The 23895-nt window shown below is 31.7% G+C and overlaps 1 protein-coding gene across 3 annotated transcripts in view; it reads left to right on the top strand.

Annotated features, from left to right (window-relative positions):
• LOC140443645 (aquaporin AQPAe.a-like) overlaps positions 1 to 23895 on the top strand; it is a 247935-nt gene that overhangs the window by 135395 nt on the left and 88645 nt on the right. For all 3 annotated transcript variants that reach the window (XM_072535007.1, XM_072535008.1, XM_072535005.1), the window contains exon 2: positions 3360 to 3511. In XM_072535007.1, coding sequence (XP_072391108.1) covers positions 3367 to 3511 — 145 coding nt within the window. In that variant the 5' untranslated portion in view covers positions 3360 to 3366. The remainder of the gene's footprint in view (positions 1 to 3359; positions 3512 to 23895) is intronic.

Genomic DNA, 23895 nt, shown 5'->3' with positions numbered 1-23895 from the left:
AATGAACAGAGTGCTGAGAATAGTGACAGTGATAAATGGTGTGATTTAGAAGAAGATGTAGATGATGACGATTTTGTAGTAGGAAAGAATACATAAGTTGGTATTGAACCACATGCAGGACAAAAACCAATAGACGTTTTTAATCATTTCGTAACTGATGAAATATTGGGTATTATGGTTAATGAAACCGACATTTATCTGTTCAACAATTAAGTATGCGACACTCAAGAAAATTAAAAAGTTTATTATGAACAGTCACAAACAAAACTGAGAGTAAGAGCCTTTCTAGGGATAATAATCGCAATGGGTACCACATTTATATTTATATTGGTCGCAAAAGTTTTAACTCGAGACCGCTTTTTGCTTTTATTGAAACTTTTTCATTTTGAAAATAATGAGACATCTGATACCGCTAATAGATTATGCAAAACAGAAAATTTTGTTACGAAATTGATTCAAAATTTTCAAAGAATAATGGAGCCTGGCAACATTCTCGTTATAGATGAATCTATGGTACCTTTCAGAGGGAGACTCCATTTTTGTTAGTACATCCCCAACAAGACTCATAAACATGGAGTGAAACGATACAAATTTTAATCTCTTGAAGGCTATACTTTCAATGTAAGTATTTACACAGAAAAAAATAAACACCAACCAATAATGTAGCACACTCTACAGTTGTTCTAAAATTACTTCAGTGTATCACAGATAAAGCTGGCAAAATATTATTTGCTGATAACTTTTATTCTACCTAATTTAAGGAATACCACCTAAGTTTAACTATTCCAATAAGATGAAGCCAACAGAGGTCATTGGAAAAAAGAAGGATGGACTAAGAATTATTAAGTGGATGGATAAGAAAGAGGCCCAGGACCCAATGATTTCAAGTGTCCCAGCCCATACTAAAGAGTTGATTCCAACAGGAAAGCAGAATAGGCAAAAAGAGAATATTGTGAAACCAAAATGTATAATTGATAACAACTCTGCAAAGAAAGGCGTAGACTATTCTGACCAGATGTCATCTTACCACACAGTGCTACGTCGAAGCTTGAAATGGTACCTGTAAGAAAAAAAAAAAATAAGTTATAATTTTAATATCTCTTTCTTATTAATTTTTTTTAGGAAAGTAGTATTTGAGATGATACTCGGAACAGCTATTGTTAATAGTTTAATTATATTCAATATGTGCTCTGAAACAAAAATGAGCATTACAGAATTTAGACGTCAGTCAGCTTATAATTTAATACAATCATCTGAAGAAAAACCACTTAAAAAAAAAGAGTGCCTACTTTTACCAAACCTGAAGGACCTGGAAGGAAACGACGAAAGCCATGTAGAGGCTGTCGTCAAGTATTAAAATCTTCAGGTTTAAGTTACCGTGAAGTGAATAAAAAAGTTCGTAGGAATATAACTTTTTGTTCCGATTGCCTGGTCAACCTGGATACTGTTTGCCTTGTTTTATTAAGACACATAATTAATAAAAAGAAGCAGAAATTACCAATTAATTTTAAAATGCGTTTGTTCTGTTTATTTTAATATAAAGTATTTTGTTTTTATAAAAACCTTTAATTTTATCCAATTACCTCCAAGAGAAAATTTGTTTAGCTGTCTGTGCTACACCGGATGTTAGCGGCATTCCTGTTTGATAGGAAAGTGGAAATAATACTTCTAAAATAGTTTTCTGTATGTAATATATGCAAAAGTTATACTTCTGTGTACTAGAGGACATGAAGTACTTACGTGTACACACATACCATGGAGGGCATATGACGCACAGACAGAATAGACCATAATGTTCTTCTGCCTTGTTTTCGTCGTTCACTTTTGCTTGGTTGTCTATATTCTGCATATTTTGTTTCTTTTCTTCATTTAACATATTTTTGTTAGAAAGTTTTTCACAAAAGATGTTTCGTTTAGCATCATAGTTTCTTCATAGTAGTCTGATTCATCCGAATAGCCCGTACCTGAAGGAACGAATTCCTCACTGGACGAAACATATCCGTCTGGTTCGCATCCTGACTCAGTGTTTTCTAAAAATATAAAACTATATTAGTAAAAATAAAATAAAATTACTATATAGTAAGGAATTATAAACTTTTCCAGCCATGCTTACGTATGGTATCCATGTGTTTTTTTATTTTATACCAAATATCCAAAAGAACAAAACCAAATTTTTGCTTATTAAAAGCTCTTGAAGAATAATTTTATTACAGTTTGGACAATGCATAGTGTCTATGAGATCTTGAAACAACCCAAATAACTGATATTGCAACAAAATAATTAATACAGATTAGAAAATATCTAAATAACTTTGATATTATCTTAAAAAGAAAATTATTATTATATTACCATGTCAAAGAGGCTGGAAAGGTCAAATAAATAGTCCCTTACCGACAAAATTTCCGGAAGTCGATGGTATCTGAATGTCTGTGCAATACTGTTTATTGAATAGCTCGTCAACTTTACGAGTATTTAAATCAGACGAACATCTAGGAAGAAATAAACCTAAAACCACCAATATTATAAGTATGTGATAAAGACTGCAGTAAAAAGCATTAACTGATAGATAGTTTGCATAAAACAATACTTATATGAACCTTTATTTAATAATGTAATATTACCTTGTTTAACAGTATTTTCTTCTTTATGTTGAAGATATAGTCTGTAAATTATTCTTTCTCTATTCTCCATAATTTTTTCGTAGCTTTTTGACTTAAAAACTGTAAAAATGTTTGTATAAGGTAAATTACACAGTTACACTGATTTCCATAACATAACCCACTAAGTTAAATTTCAGAAAACCAACTGCTGAGCTACTAAACATTTGAGTGGATAAAGGTAATATGTTCGCGATTTTGGACATAGTACCTTTATCCAGTAGAATTTGAAAATCTAGAGTGACATATTGCTTTAGTACCTTCCTATTTTTTTTTCTTAGCTAAAAATAGGTAATTTTAAAATTTTAAAAGGTTAAACAGCACATTACAAGAACAAAAAACCAATAAAACAATTTTCTCAAAAAAGTGACATATGGCCTTTATCCACTTATGTCCTCAATTGTGCGAAATTATATTTTGTTTTATTATGTAAATATTCCAAAATAACACGTTTATGCAGTATAGTATCAGTCTTATCAAAGATTTTGTATTTAAGAACAAAACCAACACTTAAGAATTTTACGTCATAAGATATAGAGGACTTTTACTTATATTGTACTTTATGAACATTTTTTCTCTGTTACGTCATCTTTATATCCATTTTTTTTTAAAGTGTGGTTTGAATATACGTTTTTTGAGTAAAGATTGACTGTACCTTATGATAAGATAAATAGTGATATATTCTTTTAATTTCTTTTTCAGTACAGGAATGTTGGAAGAAGTAACTAAAAACACTGCAAGGAATATTACAAATGGCATTTTACTACAAGTTTGTGATTTGCAAAAAGTGGAAAAGTGTGACAAATCTAAAGAAAAAGAAAAAGACATTTCACCTGACAAAATGACGAAAAAGGGTAAGTAATCTGGAATGTATTTTTTTAATTAAAACTCTGCCGGTAATACTCTGATTTTAGCGTTATCGTTTTGGTATTTTTACTGTAAAAATATCCTCATAACAATATTATCTAAAAATGATTAAAAACAAAGTTAAAAATATTTACTATACGTTTTATTTACTGGTTAATATCGATTGTAAGTTAAGATAGGCTGTGATTTCCAGATAAGTAATTCAATTAGATGACTAAACTTTTTTAATCAAAATAGTGATAGTTTCATTGTCACGAAATACTGAATGTAATAAATATATTTTGTAATTATTTAAGATTTTATTGGTAACATATTGAATTAAGATAATCTTAATAGATCTGTAGCTGATAAGTACATTTTGAAAGCTTGTACATTTTAATTAAAAAAAAGAATTTTAAAATAATATTTTACTTTTAAGTCTTATATTTCGCCACAAATTTAGTTTTGATTTGAAACGTCTTGGAAGATAGACATTATAGTTCAAAGAAGTTTTACCCCTTTGACTTTATTGCTAAATATCGTATTGACCCTGTAAAAAATAGCGTTGTAACAGCTTTTAGGATGTTCTTCAGAAATGATAAAAAAGATACAAATTTCTTTGATTTACCTTTTTATACGTATGTGACATTTTTTCAGTGTACATGAGTAAATATGTATGTATAGCGTTAACAGGCCTTTTAGGCCCTTTGCTGGATGGATAATTTCCATCGTTTTCTGTTCTTAGCTGTCATGTTCCAATATCTGATTCACATCTCTCTGACATCTTCCATCACTATATCTTTCCATTTATTTCTTGATCTTTTACTCGTTTTTTGCCCTCAGGTACTCTCCAACCAATATTCTTGACTTGTCGATTATCTTGCAGTCATTCCAAATGTCCGAGCCATTCTAGTCTACGTTTTTTCACTACTTTTGTTATTGTAAGGTTAGCATACAATCGGTACACTTCTACATTAGTTCATCTTCTTCTAGAAAGAAGTATCTTTCTTTCACATGCTTCAAATCTGTTTTGTATGTTTTGTTCATAGTCCATATCTCGGTAGCTTGTAGCATTGAGGGTCTAATTATAGTTTTAAATACTTTTATTTTTAAATCGTGAATGTGTTACCTGTGTGAGTCCATTTCAAATAGGTAAAAAGCCCACATTAGGGTGTTGTCTTATAAAGATAACAATTACAGTAATTATGCCAATATTACATGTCTGTGATTAATATGAATAAAATTGATGAAGCAGACAAAGTAAAAACCCACAAATTGGTATAAGATAATCTGCTGAATTGAAATAAATTAGTAAATAACCAAAATACTACTTACCTGCCGGTACAAGAATTATTAATTAATGATTCGTGAAACATAGTTTAAACTATTCTGGATTGCTGGTGATAGATGATTTTTGATTATTTACTAATTTATTTTAATTCAATAGATTATCTTATACCAATTTGTGTATTTTTACTTTGTCTGCCTTATCAATTTTATTCTTATTAATAGTCACAGGCATATAATATTGTCATACTTACTGTAATTGTTATCTTTATAAGACAGCACCCTAATGTGGGATTTGTAATTTCAGCATTTAATTTACCTGGTACCGTTGGACCTAAAGATGCTTAGCAAAGTGTAGTAAGCGAAACCGGTCGTTTTGGTGATAAAATTTAATTGATTGTGAGTAAATCTTATTTTATTTCTTTTTCTTCTTCTCTTCTTCTTAGCCTTTTGTTGTCCATGTTTGGACATAGGCCTCTCCCAACTCCTTCCATTGGTCTCTATCCTGAGCAATATATTTCCAATTTGTTCCGGCTATTCTTTTAATGTCATCAACCCATCTCATCTGTGGTCTTCCTCTTGGTCATTTACTTTTGTAAGGTCTCCAATGTTGTATTGTAGTATTCCAACGTTGGTCTTTTTGTCTAGCAGTGTGGCACACGAAGCTCCATTTAAGTTTGGCAATTTTTGTTGCTTCGTCCTCGATTTTTGTTTTGGATCTTACCCAGTCATTCCTCTTTTTATCTGACAGTCGTATACCTAACATTGCTCTTTCCATTGTTCTTTCTGTTGTGGCTAGTTTATTGATGTTTGCCTTGGTTAAGGTCCAGGTTTGGCATACATGTCATGATAGGAAGGATGCATTGGTTGAACACTTTGCTCCTCAAGTATTGGGATATTTTGCGGTTCTTAAGTATCCAACTAAGTTTTCCAAATCCTTCCCATGCTAGTCTTGCTCTTCTAGTAATTTCCGCACTTTGGTTCTCTTTGTCAAGACTCAGGATTTGGCCTAGGTAGATATATTCCTGTATTTGTTCTATCCCACTGCCATTTATAGTTATATGTCTGGGGTCATCTGTGTTTGTCATTATTTTTGTTTTTTTTTTTTCATATTCATTTTTAGGCCGACGTATTGGGAGCTGGCTGCTAGTTCCCCCATCATAATTTGCAGTTCCTCGAATGTGCTCGCTATAATCAATATGTCGTCAGCGAGCTGAGGTGGTTTAATTTGTTGCCATTAACGTTAATGCCATAGGTTGACCAATTTGTAGTTTTGAAGACGTCTTCTAGGGCTAGGTTGAAAAGCTTTGGCGATATTACGTCTCCTTGTCTCACTCCTCTCTTAATGGGAATGGGATTTGTATTATCATTTAGTTGTACTATCATAGTTGCATTTTCATATATATTATGTATTAGTTGCCTATATCTCGAATCTATTCTAAAATTATTAATAGCTTATTCTATGGCCCACATCTCGATACTATCAAACGCCTTTTCATAGTCGACTAAGGCAAGAAATATGGCTTGTTGGTATTCATTTGCCTTCTCTATGAATGTTCTCATTGTCAGCAGATGTTCTGATGTAATATATCCTTTGCGGAAGCCAGCCTGTTTAACCGGTTGGTAATTGTCCATTTTGTAGGTTAACCGGTTGTTAATAATTCTCATAAATAGTTTGTATACTTGACTGAGCAACGATATAGGTCTATAATTCTGTAGATCACATTTGTCCCCTTTTTTGTGTAAAAGTATTACTAGAATCTCTTTCCAGTCTTTAGGGATCTTGCTATTATGGAGACATCTATTAAATAGCTCTGTTAGTACAGGGATTGTTAATGTCTTGCTTGTTTTTAAGAGCTCGGAAATTATATCGTCATGTCCTGGAGCTTTATTATTTTTTAGCTCTTTTAAAGCTCTTTATATTTCGAATCCCTTTATATTTGGTAGTACTTCTGATCTCACGTTTTTTATTTTTCTTTTGACGTCTTCCTTTGTTGTTTCATTAGGCTGGCCTTGCGAGCTGTACAAGGATGTGTAGAAGTCTTCGACAATATGGTGTTTATTCCTTTTTTGCTCGAGATTTTTATGTACTTTCAGTCTCATTTTACAATTTTCCCAAATCAGTCTTTTTGCTATAGGTGCTGGCCAGTTCTTTTCCATTTCCTTAATGATAAACACAATATCAGCGTATGCTAAGCATTGGTGCTCTTGTTTCTGTCTATTGTACCGTAGGTGACTTTGTAATAATGAAAAGTGCTTGTGCTAAAATGGTTGTTGTATTTATAGCAATTGATCATAATTTGCTTTAGCATAAAAGTTTGATCGGTTGTTGATCTTCCCTTGCAAAATCCTCCCTGGTATTCTCCTAGATTCTTTACCACATATATTTCTAATCGTTTTCTAATTAGTATGGCGAGCACTTTGTATATTACCTCCAACAAGGATATTCCTCTATAATTTGTGCATTCCGTTCTATCTGCCTTTTTGTGTATAGGAATTATAATGAACTTGTTCCATTCTTAAGGCATTTCTTTGGCATCCCATATTTCTACTATTAGCTCACGAAGTTGTTTTCGTAAAGCCTCTCGTCTATATTTTAAGTTCTCTGCCATAATGCCGCTCTCCCCGAGGCCTTTTTGAACTTTCATATCTTTTATTATTTCTTCAATTTCTTCTCTTGTAAGCTTTTTTATTTCTTCTACTACTTTTATTTGGGGTTTAGGAACATTATAATTTTCTTCAGTAGTCATTCCGCCATTCAGAATTTCACATTCACATATTTGGTCTTCGTCTACTATCAGGTTTCCTTACTTATCTTTTACGTTCATCGTTCTTCCCTGGTACTCAGTTTTAATGTATTTTACCTCATTGTAGAAATTTTTGATTTCGTTTTTCTTGTAATTTTCTTTAATACGCTTTACTTTATCATCCATATACTTTCTTTTCCACTCCCTCACGATTTTTTTAATTATTTTTTGTTGTTTGGCGTACCGTTCTAGGTAGTCTTATTTTTGCGATCGCAAACTTTTTAATTCCAAATCGGATCTTATTTACCAGAATCTTTAATTCTGGTCTACATTCTTTATCGAACCAGTGATTTTTTCTAAATCTTTTTGTTCTTGGTATGTTCTTTGACGTTGCTTTGTTTCTAGGTTTTGTCATTTGTGAAAAACTTTATGGTATGATACTTACAGTAGCACTATCTTATTTGGCATAGGTTTCTTGTATATCCTTTTGATAATCCAGCACTACCTCAAATTTTTGCAGTTTTTCAAAATTAAATTTAGGTTGCACTTTCTTTTTCAGTTTGTTTGTTAATTATTCCATCTCTCATATTCATTCTAACCAAAAAATGATCCCAGTGAAACCCAGTTTTATCAACAGTTACACTCGTTGTATATCTCAAAATGTAGCAATTATTTAAAGTTATCTATAAAACATAAAATTAAATTAAATTTCCTACACAATACAAATGTTTTAAAATTTAAATGTTGCTACTGGTGCAAGTAAATGGCTTGAAAAATAGATGTCTTAAAACATTATTTTTGGAACATCATAGCAATTTTGAATTTGTTTGTAGCTCATTCTAGCAAAGACTTTCTCTTTACTAATCAACTGGAATGTGGCGAAGCTGAAAAAAGCAAATAATCAAAGACAGTACCAAGTAGAATTAAGAAATAGGTTTCAGGTTTTGGAAATAAATGAAAATGAAAGTGAAGATATAGATCAGCGATGGAACTCCATAAAAACAACTATTAGAGAAGCAGCAGGGAAATCTATCGGAAGAACTAAAAAAACAAAAAAGAAAAAATGGTTCGACGACGAACGTGAAAGAACTCTAAAAGAAGCAAACAAAAGAAGAATTGATTTTCTGTCGAATCAATCAGAAAAAAACGTATACGATTTCACAGGGAGAGAGCTGCAGCTAGAAGAACACTTAGACAAAAAAAGAGACAATATATATAGCAACAAATTGAAAAAGTAGAAGGAGAACACAGACGAAATCAAAATAAAAATTTCTACAGAGAAGTAAGACAACATAAGAGAGGCTCGTACATAAGCACACCCAACTTCTTAAGAGATAAAAATGGAGAAATGCTGGCTGCCGAAAACAAAATAATAGAAAGATGGGCTGAATATTTTGAAGAGCTCCTAAATATCCAAAATTTCACTGAAGAAAACAATGAAAATGGTGGAAACAATGAAGAACATGAGTATCAAACGGTCGAATTAGAAATACCCCCACCAAGCAGGTGGTGCTTGGCAGCTAATTAAAACAGGCGGTTATGAACTCATAAGTAAAATCCATGAATTAATAGAAATGGCCTGGCAACAAGAAATAATGCCGAAAAAATGGTGTGGTAGTATTATTGTACCAATACACAAGAAAGGAAAAAAGGAATCATGCATGAATTACAGAGGAATCTCATTAATCAACACTACATATAAAATATTGGCTTCGATATTATTAAAAAGATTAGTACCATACGCCGAAGAAATAGTTGGTGACTACCAGTGTGGTTTCAGGCCTGGCAGATCGACTATTGATCACATATTTATAAGACAAATGCTTGAAAAGTATTGGGAATATAATCACAACGTGCATCAGATTTTTATAGACTTCAAACAGGCTTATGATTCAATTAATCGTGCAACATTATGGAAGGCAATGATCGAGCTCGGCGTACCCAAGAAACTAGCTGCGATAACACAAATTTGTGTAAGTAAGTCTTTTGCACAAGTTAGAATAGGGGGAAAAATATCAAATGCTTTCTGCGTAAATTCTGGACTGAGATAGGGAGATCCGTTGTCCCCGTTGTTGTTTAACCTGGCCTTAGAATATGTCATGCGAAAAATATATCCAAAAAGCAAACCAGACATAACTGCTCGAGGAGCAAAAATCATACTCGCCTTTGCCGATTACGTAGACGCAGTAACACAATCAACATTAGAAATTAAGGATATTTTCTCGAGCTTTAAAGAAGCTGCATTAAACATCGGTCTAAAAATAAATGAAGACAAAACAAAATACATGATCGTCTCAAAACAAGAACGACGAAGAAGATTTCTATTACTATAAATGATCACAACCTCGAAGTGGTTAAAGAATTTAAATATCTAGGAGCAACAATCACAAATGACAACAAATTAGAGCGAGAAGTTGAAACGAGAATAATGGCAGGAAACAGATCTTTCTTTGCAATGCAACATCTAATAGAGTCAAAACTTCTTTCACGAGCATTAGTAAATTTACTAATGTTTGTATTTTGAGAACGATTTCCGAAGTGGAAATTGAAACGTCAATAAACGTACTTTAACCTTGAATTGTGGCTTATTCCCATTTAAATAGTAATTTCTTTCACGAGATACAAAAATCCGGATATATAAGAGCATGATACGACCAGCAGTCGCGTATGGAAGCGAAACATGGACGCTAACAAAAAGAGAAATAAATAAATTGCTGGTATGGGAACGTAAAATTCTTCGAATGATATATGGCCCTTGCAGAGACAGCGTGACAAACGAATGGAGAGGCAGATACAATAACGAGCTAGAGTCCTTATTCGGAAAAAAAAATCTAGTCAGATATATAAAGGCCAAGAGACTCAGATGGGCAGGGCATGTGATACGCAGGAACGACAATCGCCTTATAAATACTGTGTTCTGGGAAAGGCCAGAGGGAAGAAGGTCTATAGGGCGGCCTAGAAAAAGGTGGAAAGATGCAGTCAAAGAAGATCTAGAGAAAATGGGAGTGCGACAATGGGAATTACTGGCACAGGACCGACAAACATAGAAGGCAATAATAAACGCGGCAAACACTCACGAAGAGTAGCGCCATTGATCATGATGATGATGAATTAACTGAAGTAAACCATATATCGTTTTATTTCACATCATATGTCCAAGACACTCCAATTTTGTTTTTTTTTTATTGTAGTAAGCACAGTCTTCATGGTTCAGAAACCTGGACTTTAACAAAAAGCAATGAAAACATGTTAGGATGTTTCGAAAGAAAAATACTAAGGCGCATCTATGGAGCGGTAAATGAAAATGGTGTCTGGAGAAGACGATACAACTTCGAACTCTATAGGATATACCAGGAACCAGATATCGTAAAACACATAAAGATAGGACGTCTGAGGTGGGTAGGCCATGTTATGCGGATGGAGCAAACCGACCCAGCTAGAAAAACGCTCCTTGATAGACCTATTGGTCAAAGAAGAAGAGGAAGACCCAGAACAAGATTCCTAGATAACATCGATGAAGACATGAGAAATATGGAAATACGTGCTTGGCGGAGGAAGGCGATGGATAGGGACGACTGGAGAAAAATTCTTGGGGAGGCTAGGACCCACACAGGGTTGTAAAGCCAAAATGATGATGAAGCACAGTCTTCTGCAGAGAACTTTAAAATTGGTCACTCTATTACCCCATAAGATTCTTAGTATTCGCAGCACTATATCGCAAAAGTTCTTACATGTCTACGATAGTCTCTAAGCTTCCACTCTATATAGTCAAACCAGAATTACTGTCTCTTCTTTGTATGTAGACATGACTGTTTTTTCTGTTTTTCAATGTGCCTCCAGTAAGTTGTTCCATCTGTACTTCTAGCTCTGTCCCATAGTGTTTTACCATCAACTTTTTCAAGTTTTTTCAGAAAATTTACAAATCTCCTAAGCGGTTGCATAAGACAAACGCGCAATATAAAAGATTAACCAACTTTGAATCAGTTTCTGACATTTTTACGCATATCCTGTGGAGCTGTAATACTTAACCAGCCTCCGCCTGCTTAAGACATCTCTCCATTTTTCTCCGTTTGTTTGATCGCTGCCGCTACCACCGATTTCTAATCTTTTAGATTCTCCTGAAAGCCGTCCATCCATGTGGGTCAGGGTCTTTCCCAAGTGCTTCTTCCTGCTGCATCACCCCAAAACACTTTCTTGATAGTTATTTCCTTTTCCGTCCTTTATACATAACCAGTCTACCTTATTCGCCTTTTCTTAATTTCAGTCGCCAAGTCTAATTTTTCAAACAACAACTACAGTTCCTGGTTTTTCTTAACTTCCAGAAGTCAGTTTCTCTAACTGGTCCACAATTTTTTGTAGGAGTTTTTTCTTCCAGTATCTGAGCACTTCTTCATACTTGCTGGACGAGGTCCATGTCTTGCTTCCATACATCACTACTGGACAGATCACGCTTAGGTTTCTTTATGGGTTTTCAAACAAAAAACCAAAGGTTGTTCTATGAAAACGGTGTATTTGTTCATTTTGTAACACGATTCTATAAATATCTGCAAATAATTCCTTAAGCTTTCAATACATGATAGAAATCATCAGTTCTGTTTTATTAACAACCTAGATTCTAATTTAATGGCTTAAGAGAAAGACATGTTGTACACAATATAATATGCTTTGAATTGGAAAGTTGTAAATGAATTGTGTCGGTCGATAGATACGTAGTATGATAAAAGATAAGGTCTCACATCTCACCTAACCTTATTCGTTTGCAGAATACGTAAAAATGCTAAAAATCGTTTCATTATTCTTTCTACTTTTTATTCTGGTTAGTAATCAGAAAAATGGAATAAATTTTGCCAAATAATATTTCCTTCTTTCTGATTGCATAAATTCATATCATTTCCTAGGATAATAAATCTAAATTATTTTATTTCGTTTATTGAAAGAGTTAATTTCTATCATAAATAATCTCTTAAATGAGATTTGGGTCTACTTTGATTGTAGTTTACAAAACTTTTTTTATCTAACTTATTAATCTATAACGATACTATTACCTACTACACTAGGTCTATAAAACGAAATGTCGACAACATATATGATAGTTCAAGCTGCTATATAATTATAAAAACATTATATTTATCTTGATAACGGTCAAGTTCATTAAAATATTAACTTAAATGAAAATATATACGAATTTACAAATAAATCAAGTAGATGTCCCCCACGAACTTTGTTTCGTATTTTGGTAGATGATATTACCAATTTTCAATCTGTTCTCTATGAAACTTCAATTATATCTATTTACATTTAAATAATCGCGTTTTAAACACATAGAAACAGGTGTTTAAAATTATGAGTCACAGTAAATTAAATTCAATATAATCCTATACGTGAAATGGGAATTAGTGAAAAACTGATAAGAATGGTAAAAATGACACTCCGAAAAACAGAGAATAGGGTTAAAATAAATGGCGAAGAAACAGATAAGTTTGAGGTTAGTGAGGGGGTGCGACAAGGAGACCCACTGTCATCGCTGTTGTTCAGTATCGTCCTCGAAGTTACCATCAGAGAAGCTGGAACCAACAGGTCAGGACTTATATATCAAAGAAAACACCAATGCTTAGCATTCGCTGACGACATTGTACTGATAGCCAGAAGTAAGCAAGAATTAAAAGAAATAATAAAAAGATTAGAAATGAAAGCGAGAAAGAAAGGGATGTACATAAATGAAGAAAAGACCAAATATATGGAATGGACAGAAAGAGATTAAATACAAGAACAATATCTGACAGTAATAACAGATGAAAAAACATATAAATTCGAAGAAGTAGAAATATTCCAGTATTTAGGAGCGACATTCACGAGAAGACCAAATATGAAGGAAGAAATCCAAGCGAGAATTATGGCCGGTAACCGTTGTATTTTTGCACTAAACAATTTATTAAGAAGCAAAAACATATCTAGAAGGGCTAAGATAAGAATATATAAGACAGTAATAAGACCTATTGTATTATATGCCAGTGAAACATGGACAATGAACAAATCCGAGCAAGTCTTGCTGCAAGTCTGGGAAAGAAAAGTCCTCAGGAAAATATTTGGAGGTAAATTATGGAATGGTATATGGATAAAAAGACCAAATATGGAATTAGAGGAGATGTATGGAGAGCCGAATATCGTAGGGATCATAAAGTCACAAAGAACGAGATGGTTGGGACACATCCAAAGGATGGAAAACACGAGACTGCCAAAAAGAATGCTAATGGGAGGAATAGAAGGGAAAAGGAAAAAAGGCAGACCGAAAACCAGGTGGAAGAAGGATGTTGAAAAAGACATAGAAAAACTTAAAATACCAAACTGGAAAAATAAAGCAACAAACAGAAAAGAATGGAAAAGAATAGTAACCCAAGCCATGGGCCTTCTAGGCCTGGAGAGCTAAATTATATATAATCCTATACAAAAGAGAACTTTAGACCAGTGAATCAATTCATTTATTAAAATACATTTACTATGGCAGTTGCAACGATCTTGTTAAGGAAATTACTTTCCCTCTTTGTTATTTAATAATATGAATACTTCTGTTTATTTCGTTACTTAACAAAAAACAATTGGAAACTATTATCAGCAACTAAATATTATTATTTCTTTTCCATTATGCCCCTGCAGGGCAGCTTTTTTAATTGCAATTTATATCTTGGTCATACATATACAGTGATGAGTGCCTTAAGAACCGGCAAAATAACGCAAAAGATAGAAAACATAATACGTTGTGAAATAAAAAGAGATGAAAGTAGTAGAGGTGGGAAATTATCGATAGAAACTTCTAATTTACATTACATTACATTAGCACTATCGATAGTTTCCCACCTTTAGACGTTAGCTTATGAGTTAGTTGACTTCAGTCATAATATTACAAGTATGACGTCGAACATTAACATTTTTTAAATTTCGTATAAAGTAAAAACTGATTGAAGGCAATAAAGCAAGTGTAAGTAAACAGTTTAATTAGTAGTAATTTGATAAATACAGAATAACAAGCTATGATAATTCTGTATTGAGAAGAGTGTATGCGACGTCTCAAATCACAGTTTATTATTGATCAATACTTTAATTTTGGATAAAAACATACTCGTACTTGAACTGTTTTTACTTACATTACGTGATACGTATTACTATGACTGAAGTCAACCAGCTCATAAGCTAACGTCTAAAGGTGGAAAACTTTCGATAGATCTAATGTAGTGTAAAGTAAATTATAGGTTTATATCGATAATTTCTCACCTCTACTACTTGCATCTCTTTTTATTTTACAACGTATTATGTTTTCTATCTTCTGCGTTATTTTGCCGGTTCTTAAGGCACTCATCCCTGTATTAATCCCATTCCTATTTCTGCATGAATCGGTTGTCCTTTTTTATTTTTAATTGAATTTATTATAGTCACGCAATAATAATAAACTAACATTTATATATAATTTAAAAAGTTATTGTCACAAAATATATATATTCAGGGATTCTACAGTATTCACTTCTTTCCTTGCTCAACCGTTTCCATCTCTCTCTGTTGTCCCATTCTCCAACGCTTAGGCCTCTCTTATTCATGGCGTCGTCTACTTCGTTTTTCCAGGATCTTCGGGGTCGTCCTCTTTTCCTCCTTCCTATGGGGCTCCATTCGATTATTCTCTTTATCCATCTGCTGTCGCTAGTTCTTCTTACATGTCCATACCACTTTAGTCTTTTTTTGTTCTATATATGTTAGTATGTCTGTTTTTATTGATGTTCTTTGCTTTATTTCGTCATTACTTCTCCTATCCATTCTTGTTACTCTGCAGCATTTTCGCAGGCATTCCATCTCTCTTGCTACTATCTTACTGCTGTCCAAGATACTGCCCTTTTTCTCTGTGAGTTACAACCAGAAAAAAAAAATATTCATAGATATTCAAACTGCCCGTACCAGATGTCTCTGCCTATTAAACCTTTTAAAAAAAGCGAAATTATTGACGCAATACCTAATACTAATAAAAAGAAAGCTTCTGGCTATGAGCTGATTACTGGATTTGTCTTATATCAATTACCACAAAATGAGATCCTCTTATTAACACAAATCTCTACTGCGGTATTAAGATTAGGATATTTTCCTTCACAATAGAAAGTGGCTCAAGTTATAAACTTAGTTCCTGCCTACCTACTTCTTTTTCGACAAAAACACGCTGCACTTGACAAAGTACACAGAGTTGTTAATATAAACCATTGTTTGGGGGAAAAACATGTTCTACAGTCTTCGTGGATATCACACAAGCTTTTGATAAAGTGTGACATACAGGTTTGCTGTATAAAATTAAACAACAACTACCATCTGAATACTATAGGATATTCAAATCCTACATAACAGACAGATATTTTCTGATAAAATACGGTACTGTAGTAATAGCATTCAGATCTATAGAATCCGGCATACCTCAAGGTAGTGTGCTTGGTCCACTCTTATATCTATCGTACACGTTTGACCTACCCACTTCTGATTAGTGTTCCTTGGCAACATTTGGTATTATATTATTTATCTATGCATTTGCTTATGAAAATGTCATCCTCTCGTCCCACATAAATTCGATCGAACCATCTAAAAGTTTATAATTCCACTTAAAATTTATTTAGATTTGGTTAAAAAATAGCGAATCAAGGTTAACGAAAGTAAATCAAACCATGTAACTTTTACAACTAAACGTCTCACATACCCATCTGTACAATTAAACTGTCAAGATATACCACAATCTGATAGTGCAAAATACCTCGGCATTTATCTTGATAACGACTTCCTTGGAAAAACTTACTTGGATTAAAACGAAGACAACTTTACTGACTACTTGAAAGAAGATCTAAACTATCACTAGAAAATAAATTATTAGTGTATAAGGTAATTCTAAAACCCATCTGAACCTATGGCATTCAACTGTAGGGGTCCTCCTCCTAAGTGCCTTCTCTATTGAGGTTGGCGATCAATATGGCAAATTTCTCTCTATTCTGGGCTTGATGAATTAATTCATTTCCTTTTGTGTGGACCCATTCTCTGATGTTTCGTAACCAAGATTGGAGCTGCTCAAATTCCCTATGGCGCATTATGTGTCCTAGATATGACGTCTTTCTAATTTTGATAGTATTGACCAGATGAGGGCGTGTGTTCATTGCTCTCAGTACTTCTTCATTCATAGTTCTGCTGATCCAGCTTATTCTTAGCATTCGGCGCTACATCCACATTTCAAATGAATTTAATTTGTTGACGTCATACTGTTTTAATGTCCAAGTGTTACAGCCATATAGTAATAGAGACCACACATAACACTTTAGTGTTCTCAATCTTATTGAGACTGATAGCTTGGGGTTACAGAGAATTTTACGCATATTCATGAAACCAAATCTTGCTATTTCAATGCGTCTTTTAATTTCTTTTGAGTGGTCTAGTTGACTATTTAGTTCTCTGCCCAGGTATATGAAGCTTTGGGAACTCTGAGGGGTGATACCATTTATTTGTATGTTAGGTGTAACTTGTTCATGGGGGTTTTTGTGGAATACCAGAATTGTGGTTTTGGAAAAGTTAATGTCCAAGCCCAGCCTGTGACTTTCTTCTGATAATATGTTCATCAATATAATTTAGTTGGTCTTCTGTTTCTCCTAATACTACGGTGTTATCGGCATATCATCTTATATTGTTAATGATGATTCCATTGGCTCTGGCACCTTTAGGACGATCCTCAAGAGAAGCTCTGATTATATGTTCGGCATATACATTAAATAATAGGGAGGAAAAAATGCACCCTTGACGCACTCCTCGTTCTATGTTGATGTACTTGGTGTTTCCGTTCTCTGTTCGAACGCATTCTGTGTGGTTCCAGTATGTATTATGTAAGGGTGTGCAAGCGAATTAAATGTTGAAATCCTTATAGGTTTCAATCGAAAGTCCTTAGGCAGATTGTTAATGCACCATACTACGTCCCTAATGAAGTCACACATCTTGACCTCTTAGTGAGTGTTGTGCGAGAAGAAATAACAAAGTTTAGTGATAGGCATTTAAAGCGGTTAGATGTTCACCCAAAATCTAGTGTGGTAGACCTACTGGACAACAGCAGGGATTTGAGAAGACTTAAGATACACAAACCCTTGGACTTACCAGATAGATTTCATAAGTAAATTTAGAATGTAAAAAAATATTTAAATTTAATTAGGAAGGTACGAGCACTGGCAGATAATCTTCGCTCATGCTAATTTCTGTGTTTGTATTATCAAATTTGATTATTGTCCAAATATGACAGATTGTAAATCTTTACTTGGAAAATAAAAAAATCTCACATTTGAAATTTGTTGATGATTTATTAAATACTCTACGAAAATTAATATAATAATAATTAACAATATCAAGATACAAAGATAAGATATAAAGTCGACATCCTTAAATGCCTATTTTATTCTGAGTGGCATCAGTGTATAATAAAATCAGATCATATTTATATAATATACAGTGTGTCCGTAAAGTATGGAATAAATTCGATATTTCCTAAATGAAAAGCCTTTCTAAAAAAATCCATAACACGTCAATTTTTAAATTTAATGTTCTACATTTTACAACAAAATTTTATTATACAAGCTGATACACATTACAGTGGTGACGTCATCGGCTCTTTTTTTAAATGTAACACCCTGTATTTTAGGACATTTTTAGATCGTAAAAATGAGCTGATTCCAAAAAAGTTTAATACTGGAGGTCTAACGGATATAATTTGAAAAAAATGCGCTTAGAAAATTAATTTTTATTGATTTATAATATTAATAAATTATAAATAAATTATAATAAATAACTTGAAAGTAATCCAGTAATTAATACATGACTTAGTCTTAAATGTTCGAATTGTAGCCCTTGTTGTATTTGACAGTAAACAAAGCCCAAACGTTGTACAAATTCTTGTAGAACCTTATTTATGCTTTCTTGAGAAATATTGTTTATTTCTTTACGAATTCTTATTTTTAAGTCTCCAATATTTGCAGGTTTCGTGTTATAAACAACATTCTTTAAATAACCCCACATAAAATAATCTAATTCCGCGTCTTCCAATCCACCTGTTTCCACCTTGGAAAAATTTTGTTTAAGTACCTTCGAACATCTAAAGCATAATGCGGAGGCGCACCATTCTGTTGAAACCATAAACTTTTATCAAAACCCCCAAGATTAATTGTACTGGGGAATAAATTAACTAAAGTAGGTACGAGATACCCACTTAAAAACTGAAGGTATGCTGGCCCGTTTAAATTACCTTCGAAATAGTAGGGTCCAATAATTTTATTTCTTACATTGCCAGCCCATACGTTTTTCTTTTGCAGGTATTGTGTATGATGTTCCCGCATCCAGTTGAAGTTTTCTTTTGCCCAGTATCTACAATTCTGACGGTTAACCTCGCCATTTAATTTGAATGTAGCCTCATCAGAAAAAATTATATTTTGAACCGAGAGGGTTTCGGTGGCTGTTATCCATCATTATTTCGCAAAATTGTATTCTTTTATCTGGATCATCCTCGTTTAATTCCTGTACAACTGTGCATTTAAAAATAAGTGTGCCAATCTTCTTCAAAAGCAAGTAGAACATCTAATGTTGTAACATAATTTACAGAGGGACGACCTGATTTGCGTGCATTTTCAACCGTACCAGTTTCTCAAAATTTCTTTTCAACCTTACTTACTGTTGACTGCGTGATGGGTATTTCTGGATATTTATCATTACATAAATTACACACTTCCATCTGAGTTCGCGATTTGTCTCCATACCCAATCATGAGTATTTCAATTCTTTGCTTTACACTGAAAATCATTTCTACTTAAAATTAATTGAAAGCAATAATACAGAACATTCACGAATTAATACAATTATTGTTACGTAACTGTTATTGAACGTTACTAAAAATAATTACAGTTTACCAAAAACTAGAAGTAGGCTACTTTTTTGCAATTGATAATAAATAATTTATTTTCTAAGAGATATCTTTCAAATTATATCCATTAGACCCGAGTATTATACTTTTTTGAAATCAGCTCATTTTTATCCATCGAAAAATTTCCTAAAATATAGGGTGTTACATTTAAAAAAAGAGTCGATGACGTCATCACTGTAATGTGTATCACCTTGCATAGTGAAATTTTATTGTAAAATGTAGAACATTAAATTTAAAAATCGACGTGTTTTAGATTTTTTTTAAAAAGACTTTTCAATTAGGAAATATCGAATTTATTCCATACTTTACGAACACACTGGATATATATATATATATATATATATATATATATATATATATATATATATATATATATATATATATATACCCGATTTTTTTGTAATAGCCGATTTAACTTAAGTTCTACAATGACAAAACTTTTGTATAATTTAAACAAGCTTCTTACTGGTATTAAAAGATACAAATGAAAAAGGACTATTTAATAGTAATAATAATTTTGATATTTAATAAACAAATTTCGTAACATTCAAATTAGCTTATTGACTTTTTTCTCTCAGTAAATAGTTTGAATACATATTCTAAGCTCAATTTTCCAATCAAAAGTGCTTAATGTTATATTTTTTAGTAGTATACGTTCCTTACGGTGATTATAAAGGTCTGTTGAAATCAAGTGTATCTACCATAATTCAGATATGTTTTCATGAATAAACAAAATTTTTGATAATGATAAAAAGTTATATCATTAATGAGTCAAGAACGTATTTAAATTTCTTTATATCTCCGTACAATTAGCTGGATACCTTTACTAATCGTAAAAAATATTGATAAAGATCAGAGTGCTTACAAGAAGTACCAAAACATTTAATTCGAATATTTAAAATAACAATATTTCAAACTCCATTTAATTGACTTCGAATTTTATATAGTTGATTTGTTTACACCTATCATATTATTTTTGTCGTTTCAACAGTATCGTCAACAGAAACCGAAAAATTTTCAGTCTTAAAAAAATTATAAAAACATTGCTTATAATTACTCACTCAATAACCGATAATTCACACTTTTTTAAACGTTTGGTAGGTATTTGGAAAGAAACTGCATGGTTTATATAAAACAACGACTGTGTTATATTATAAAACTAATAGCCCAGTCTGGTTAAAAAAAGGTCGAAAAATGTTTCCCAGATATCTGAAGCTTTTAAGACATATGTAGTTTAATAATAATTTATAATTATATATATATATATATATATATATATATATATATATATTATATATATATATATATATATATATATATATATTTATATGTATATATATATATATATATATATATTTATATCTGTATATATATACATATATATATATTATAATTTTATTATATTAAGAAATTTTATATAAGAATATCTTTATTTTTCCGTTTTTTTCAATTAAAACTAATAAATAATTTACGGAGATATTTGCAAAAAAGCAGGTTTTTTGCACTTATTTATAAATTTTATTAATTTTTTATTAACAAAATAAAATGTTATTAATACATTTGAACATCGAGGAATTGCCGTCTTTTAAATTTGTGCGAAATTTCCCCTCGATCGGTCAAATAGTTTAAAAGTTATTTAATTTATTTATCCCTAAGACTAATAATTTAAACTATTGAACTTGCCCTATGAATGATGCTAGAAACATTTAGCAAATTTCATAGGATTCTTTAAGACTTAAACTATCTCAGAAGTTAAATGCATATTGCTTTTCATCGAAATTATTTACAAAATAAACGTTTGAAAAAGCGGTATGTTTTTTTACTTATAAACAATTATTGTAATAACTTCTATATTTTTCAAGCTACAGACTTGTACGTACAACCATTGGATAACTGGTAAAAAAACTCACATTAAAAAAAACCTTCTCTGACCAATTGGAACGAAGTTAAAGACTTCGTTCCAATTGGTCATATTTTTTAAAAAACCGTATCTCAATTGTTTATAAACATTAAAAAGTGAAATGTGCACAAATTTTAAATGAAAATCTAAACTTTATATTGAAACTTATAGCTATAAAATCCATCCAATTTTTCGAAACTTACAGCCCTTCGAAACGAAGGTACTTTCGAAAGATCGACATAGGAAAGTGGAGAGGATAGGTAACTGTTTCAGCTCCGTTTTTTTCTTCGACATCCTAACTTCAAATTGAAACACGTAGGAAAAATTTACATTATCTCCGCCTTTTTTTTTTATTCTGGGGTAGCTCGTCGAAATATGAATAACTAGTTTTTACTGGTCGGAAAATATAAGAAACCTCGGAAAAATTGAGTCCAATTGAAATTCACCGTAAAAACTTACTTTTTTTTAATTTGGCGGCTGGAATAGTCTGTCTGATGACATCATTTTCACCCCCCGGAAATCTTGGGAAACTCCCGGAAAATCAAAATACTTATATTTTTTTTTTCATTTTATATCAATGATGTAATAATACTTAGATATTTTATAAATTAAATTGAATTGTTTGTATTTTTATAATTAACAATATTAAGTTTTATTCTATTTTTCGTACAAATATGATATGCAATATTAATCTAATCTGTGTTATTGTTTATTGAACTTCACTTTTTTTATTTTCTTTGCATACATTGGTTTAAAAGTTAAAATTTGGTTAATTTATTCGACTTCACTGTCAGCTCTGAACCTTTTTGTGCAGGTTGTTTGTCTTCACTTATTAAATCAGTCTCTAAATATACATTTTCAAATCACTGTCGTCGTCAAACGTAACTGTATCGAGATTGCAGCATATTTTCTCCTCTACTTCTTCCTCAGTACAATTTATGCTCAAGTTCGTACAATTCAAACCACGTTTTCTGTACCCACATCTAGAAGTTTTGCAACCTGTGGTGCATTTAGATGAATTTTATTGATATAAGTTTTAATATAAAATTTAGATTTTCATTCAAAATTTGTGCAAATTTTATTTCTTAATGTTTATAAACAATGGAGATATGATTTAAAAAAAAATAGTCGCTAACTTCGTTCCTATTGCTGATAGAAGTTTTTTTTTAAATGTTAGTTTTTTACCATCTATCCAATAGTTGTACGTACAAGTCTGTAGCTTGAAAAATATAGAAGTTATTACAATTGTTTATAAGTAAAAAACATACTCCCTTTTCAAACGTTTATTTTGTAAATAATTTCGATGAAAACGCAATATGCACTTTAACTTCTGAGATAGTTTAAGTCTTAAAGAATCCTATGAAATTTGCTAAATGTGTCTAGCATCATTCATAGGGCAAGTTCAATAGTCTAAATAATTAACCTCCGGGATAAATAAATTAAATAACTTTTAAACTATTTGACCGATCGGGGGGAAATTTCGCACACATGTAAAAGACGGTAATTCCTCGATATTCAAATGTATTAATAACATTTTATTTTGTTAATAAAAAAAATTAATAAAATTTATACATTAGTGCAAAAAAACTGCTTTTTTGCAAATATCTCCGTAAACTATTTATCAATTTTAATTGAAAAAACGGGAAAATAAAAATATTCTTGATATAAAAAAATTATATAAATATTTTTTATTTAAAATATAAGGGAAAAAACGTATAGACAAAAAATCTAATTGTCACCATAAATTATTGTTAAAAAAAAACGCGATAAAAATACGAGTACCTTTTCATGTATTCGCCATCTAGTAACCCCCACCTATGTCTTAAAAACTTCAGATATCTGCGAAAAATTTTGCCGTGAAATCGATGATTTTTGCATAACCAGATTGGGCTATAATCAAAATTCAAGGATGAGTGAATTCTGACTGATAAAAATACTAACTACTGGAAGTGTTTGAAATCCTACAATATAATTTCGCCCCATTGTTTTTATTGTTGGTTTTACCAACTAACTATAACCATAATATTAATGATTTTTAAGAAGGTAATGATAACTAGCGATTTACGCTTCGATTATAGATTTCTAAAATCTAAGGATTTTCCCAATTTTAGATTAATTTTAATGCAATATGAAACAAATATTTTAAATTTTATTTTATGTACCCTGTAAATAATAATGTAGGCTACCACACCTGAAACTTACAGCTTCTATCATTGTATTCCTCCGTGGCGAATGTAAAAACACTATACATGTATAATTAACCCCTTACTGCATGATTTTTTAATTTTTTATAAAAAAAAATCTATGACTACAAACTTGATTTCAAGATTAAGGTAAAAATATAAAAAAAATCCTACTTAGTTGGTTTTTTGTATTTTTTTATTTTTTTTGTGTGTCATATATGGCATACTATGCATTAAAACAAGATTTAATAAGTAAAATATAATTATAATAATTATTCAGTGTACAAGTTGTAAAAAATAATTTCTATCTTTG

This window comes from Diabrotica undecimpunctata, chromosome 6 (genome assembly GCF_040954645.1).
Source record: "Diabrotica undecimpunctata isolate CICGRU chromosome 6, icDiaUnde3, whole genome shotgun sequence".
NCBI lineage: Eukaryota > Metazoa > Arthropoda > Insecta > Coleoptera > Chrysomelidae > Diabrotica > Diabrotica undecimpunctata.
This window is presented reverse-complemented; position numbering and strand designations above follow the sequence as displayed.